Here is a 6,000-nt window from a genome sequence, read left to right on the forward strand (position 1 = left end):
GGAAACCAAAGAACCTTGTGAAGAACCATTATTTTTACATCTCTTGCATTTCTTTGATGATAAAATGCTAACAAAAAAATCACTTTTAAATTCGATTAATTACAGAAATGTGCAAAGGAGCAACTAACAAGTTGTGTATCGATATAAAATAAGTACATTTGCACCAGATAAATGGTGAAATCTGTTGTTTTCTGTCTTCTTTTCTGCTCCATGGCAGCTCTTCTGCTCTGTGATCGCCGGGCTGCTGCACTATTTCTTCCTGGCGGCCTTCGCCTGGATGTGCATCGAGGGCATCCACCTGTACCTGATCGTGGTCGGCGTCATCTACAACAAAGGATTCCTGCATCGCAACTTCTACGTCTTCGGCTACGGCAGCCCAGCGGTGGTGGTGGCCATCTCCGCCACGCTGGGATCCAAGTACTACGGCACCGATAAAGTGTGAGGAAATCAGCTTTATATGTATGCAAAATACACCCTGATGGTTCGTTTCTGTGAGGAGTTTTTGTTCTTAGATAAGAAAAATGTGTGTACTGGTGCTTTAAATGTTGTTTTTATTAGCATGAGGCTACATTTAGCTCAATTAAACTGTAAAATAATAAAATAAACACGCCTAAAGTGTTAGAAATTAAAGTTTTTAGTGCAGAAATGCTGGAAAACAAAGACTTTTTTTCAAGTGCGATAGAAAAATTATATTGATTTTAAATACAAGGGGACAAATTTTGAAAAAGAAGATGGTTGGAAACAGAAAATCTGAATAGAAATTGATAAACAACAGTAGACCTTACATGTAAAATAAATCCTGACTTAATTTCTGTGAGAGGAGGCAGCTGATTTAGTCCTTAGATGATAATATATAAATATATGTACTGGCTCATAAAATGTTTTTATTAGCATGAGGCTACATTAAACTGGTATAAAATTGTAAAATAATTAAATAAACATGCATAAAACCTGCATTTAAAGCAGCATTTTTCAGGAGACAAGGAAAATAAATATATTAATTATAAATACAAGGGGACAGAATTTAAAATTTTGTTGTTAAAATGCAAAATATATCCTGATTGTTAAATTCTGTGAGAAGTCTTTGTCCTTAGATGAGAAAGATGTTCGTACTGGTGCATTAAGTGTTGTTTTTATTAGCACGAGGCTACAGTTAGCTAGATTAAACTGTATAATAATGAAATAAATGTGCATAAAGTGCAAGAAAATAACGTTTTTAGTGCAGAAATGCAGGGAAAAAAGTTTTTTTTTTCAAAATAGCATTTCTTACAAGACAAGATAGAAAAATTATATTAATTATAAATACAAGGGGACAGAATTTGAAAAAGAAGATATTTTGAAACAGAAAACTGAATAGAAGTACAGTACAGTAGGCTTTAAGTACAAAATACATCCTGCTGGTTCATTTCTGTGAGAAGTTTTTGTCCTGAGATAAGAAAAATGAGTGTACTGGCTCATAAAATGTTGTTTTTATTAGCATGAGGCTACATTTAGCTAAATTAAACTGTAAAATAATGAAATAAACGTGCCTTCCAGGTGTTGGCTGAGCACGGAAAACCACTTCATATGGAGCTTCATTGGACCTGCATGTCTGATCATCCTGGTAAGAACACATTCTTTAGTAATGAACTGAAAACAAAACTCAGAGCAGAAGACATAAAGATAAATATTCATGTGATTGTGTTTTTTTTTGGCGGCTCTTCCACTGAAGGTTAACCTCCTGGCTTTCGGAGTGATCATCTACAAGGTGTACCGGCACACGGCTGTGAAGAAGCCTGAGATCAGCCACTATGAGAACATCAGGTCCTAGAGTGTTAACGTTAGATGTTTGCTGACTGACCGAAGCAGGTTTCAAGTGTTTAACTTGCTGGTTTCCCCTCCAGGTCTTGTGCTCGTGGAGCCCTGGCGCTGCTCTTCGTCCTCGGTGCCACCTGGACCTTCGGCGTTCTGCACATCCTCCATGAGACCACCCTGACGGCGTACCTGTTCACCATCTCCAACGCCTTCCAGGGGATGTTCATCTTCATCTTCCTCTGTGTGCTGTCCAGGAAGGTAAATCTTCATCCTTGTAGGGTTCTCTAGGTTTGATTCATTCATCTATTTCACATTTAATACGTGATGAAACAATAAAATGATAAATTAAGATTACTAACATGCTATAATATGCTATAATTTAATATGTATTAATCTAAAATAATGTCTAATAATATAGTAAAAGCTAATAAAATGTGCTGTAATATAATATAATATAACATAATATAATACAATATGATATATCTAATTATCTAATATGTGTAATATGTGTAATAATGTATTATAATGTAAATAAAAAATAAATAAATACAATATTTATAATATAATGTGTAATAGAATAGAATAGAATAGAATAGAATAGAATAGAATAGAATAGAATAGAATAGAATAGAATAGAATAGAATGGAATAGAATAGAATAGAATAGAATAGCACGTGCTATAATAAAGTATTATAGAATAGAATAGAACAGAATATCTAATAATCTAATATCATGTGTAATAATATATTATGATATAATATAATGTCAATGTAATAATTATCATGTCATTGAATCAATTAAATTACATTACATTGTATATAATACATTACATTACAGTGAAGCAAGATAATAAAGTATAACATAATGTGATATGATGTAAGGTAATATATAATTGTTATCTTCTTTTAATTGTATTGTATTACATTATATTATTACCTATTATAAATATTTCACATTGCATTATAGCATATCATACATACAATAGCGTATTATGACATATAAATCATAATACTACATAATATACTATGTTATCCTATATAACATCATGTAAATATTATGAGTTTTTTTTCAAAATATTGCATTACCTTATATTATTACATCTTATATTACATTACACTATAGCATGTTATGTATAAATATAGCATATTAGATTAGATATTCCACATTGTATTATAATATATTGTAATATAATGTCATTTTTACCAGTTTTTAAAAAAATCTAATACATTTCATTATATTACATTCCATGGCATTTTAGCTTGTTATATATTATATTAAATTAGATTAGATTATTGCGTGTTATTACATATATATATTATATACAGTATATAATATAGCAGACCACACATGCTTTTTTCATCAACTAAGGGAAAAACATGTTTTAAAAAGTTTAGCATTTAGTCTATATCACAGAAATTATTGTTTAACAGACTGATTTAATGTTGTTTTAATAATATTCTGACTGTTTATAATAAGATTACAGCTGTGAAATAAATGCAGTGGAATAAAAAGTCCAAATATCAACGATAACATGTAAATATTAATCGCTTAACTGTGTTTTATTCCAGATTCAGGAGGAGTACTACAGGCTTTTCAAAAACGTGCCGTGTTGTTTCGAATGCCTGAGATGAATCTGAACAATAATATCACAGCAGCATCCTGTGACTCGTGCTTTTATTTTTGTAAAAAAAAAAAAAAAAAAAAACACTGTGAGAGGAATAGTTTAGTCCAGACGTTTAATAAATGAGACACTACCTATAGATTCTGCTTGTTTCCTTTGTATTCATGAACTTTCTGCACCATAAATCCACTCAGATATGTTACAAACTCTCTCACAGTCTGCTGATAATAAATGTTTTGTGTGTTTTCAGTTTAATTCAACACCTTCTTTGTTCCCGTGTTTGAAAATTGTAAATTATTAAAATGAAACGTGGCGAACCGACGCGCGTCTCTGCTGCTTTTATGTGCAAAATCAATGCTGTTGTTTAACTCGTTCTTCCAAGTGTACAGTGAATTTAATATGAATCTTTCCATTTAATAATACATGCTGCTGATTGGACGGTTCAATGGCGCCATCTGCTGGACAAAATCATGAACACACTTCCCGCTATTTAACACACAAACTCATAAAATGTTCTTTTTTAAAATTAGTTTTATTCTGCATGCTTTGAGATAAATCAAAGTTGGAATACATCTGTAGACACTACCAGTCAAAAGTTTGAACACACCTTCTCATTTAATGGTTTTTCTTTATTTACATTGTAGATTCTCACTGAAGGCAGAAAAACTATGAATGAAAACGTGGAATTATGTAGTAAACAAAAAAGTGTGAAGTCTGGCTGGTACACAGTTGACAGCCCTATTTGAATCCATATTATGGCAGGAACCAATCAGCTAAGTAAAGAGAAACGACAGTCCATCATTACTTTAAGAACTGAAGGTCAGTCAGTCCAGAAAATTTCAAGAAATTTGAATGTATCCCCAAGGAACCATCTAGTAACTACCCAGGAACCTACCAGGAACCATCTAGAAACTACTCAGGAGCCTACCAGGAACTATCTGGAAACCACCCAGGAACCATCTAGAAACTACCCAGGAACCTACCAGGAGCCATCTAGGACCTACCCAGCAACCTACAAGGAAGTCCATCATTACTTTAACACATGAAGGTCAGTCCATCAGGAACATTTCAAGAACTTTGAATGAATCCTCAAGGAACCATCTAGGAACTACCCAGGAACCTACAAGGACTTTGAATGTATCCCCAAGTGCAGTCGCAAAAACCATCAATCGCTACGAGCAAACTGGCTCACATAAGGAAAGGAAGACCAAGAGTCACCTCTGCTGCTGAGGATAAGTTCATCTGAGTCACCAGCCTCAGAAATGGCAAATTAACAGCAGCTCAGGTTAGAGCCCAGATAAATGCCACACAGAGTTCTAGTAGCAAACACATCTCTACATCAACTGTTCAGAGGAGATTGAACCAATCAGGCCTTTATGGTCAAATAGCTGCTAAGAAACCACTGCTAAAGAAAAGCAACAAGTAGAAGAGATTTGTTTGGGCCAAGAAACAACAGGAATTAACATTAGACCAGTGGAAATCTGGAAGGAGAGTGATGGAGTGCTGCATCAGATGACCTCCACAGTCATCTGACCTAAACCCGATCCAGATGGTTTGGGATGAGATGGATCAAAGAGTGAAGGCAAAAGGGTCAACAAGTGCTCAGCATCTCTAGGAACTCCTTCAAGAGTCAACAATGGTGTCCTCCTTGGTCATCTCCTATGAAGTCCACTTTGGCTCAAACAACGACGGATGGTGTGATCTGACACTGTGTACCTTGACCTTGGAGTTCACCTTTAATGTCTTTAGAGGTTGTTCTGGGCTCTTTTGTTACCATTCGTATTATCCGTCACTGCATGAAAGGAGAGATTTTCGTCAGTAAACGGCACTGTAAATTGCCGTGGAAGTTCAAGTTAACGGCAGTAAGCGGCAATTCGCAGGTAGCACAAAAAACTACTGAGAATTGCTGGGAATTGCCAGGAATTGTCGTGGGCGGCTGATTTCCCATCAAAATGCATCACAGACACTTTTCGACACTGTCAAAATCCTAAATCTCAAACACCATGCAGAGCAGCATGACTACAGTCACCTTTTCTCTTATGTTGCTTAACTGTACAGTGGATGTGTTTACCACACATCTTCCAGCAATGCCCTCGACAGAGAGAAATGATGATGGACATGAGGTGTCTGTTCCCCTCAAGTTCCAAACTTCTACCGACTTTCCATAAAAATGTCTGTTGGGATGGGGATGAAGTCTGGAAACTCCTGCAATTACATGTCTAAATGTAGTGGTCTCTGACCTGACATGAATAGCTATGAACTGCTTCATAATGGCTGGTCGCGTGGTTCTGTCAGAGGTTCAAGGATGGGTTCCTTAAAACACACCACCCAGCAAATACATATGTTGACCTTTCTGCTCTAGCTCTGTCATTCAAATTTGTTACAAGTTTGCATGAAATGGCAAAATGATCAAGTATAGTTACAGTGTTCAGGGTTCATCTGATGATACATTATCAACACTGCATGCACAGTACCAGACAGAAGTTTTGACACACCTCCTCATTCAATGGTTTTTAATTCAATTCAATTCAATTTTATTTATATAGCGCCAATTACAGTCAAATCGTCTCGAGACGCTTTACAGA

The 6,000-nt window shown here is 35.2% G+C and overlaps 1 protein-coding gene across 1 annotated transcript in view; it reads left to right on the forward strand.

The window, feature by feature from the left end:
• Positions 1–3,736, forward strand: part of adgrl4 (adhesion G protein-coupled receptor L4) — a 32,331-nt gene extending 28,595 nt beyond the window's left edge. The window contains exons 12-16 of the mRNA XM_023266327.3: positions 218–438; positions 1,537–1,603; positions 1,712–1,803; positions 1,884–2,052; positions 3,363–3,736. Of these exons, the coding sequence (XP_023122095.2) occupies positions 218–438; positions 1,537–1,603; positions 1,712–1,803; positions 1,884–2,052; positions 3,363–3,425 (612 nt within the window). The 3' untranslated portion in view covers positions 3,426–3,736. The remainder of the gene's footprint in view (positions 1–217; positions 439–1,536; positions 1,604–1,711; positions 1,804–1,883; positions 2,053–3,362) is intronic.
• Positions 3,737–6,000: the final 2,264 nt, after the last annotated feature.

The sequence above is a fragment of the Amphiprion ocellaris genome, chromosome 2, assembly GCF_022539595.1.
Source record: "Amphiprion ocellaris isolate individual 3 ecotype Okinawa chromosome 2, ASM2253959v1, whole genome shotgun sequence".
Lineage (NCBI taxonomy): Eukaryota > Metazoa > Chordata > Actinopteri > Pomacentridae > Amphiprion > Amphiprion ocellaris.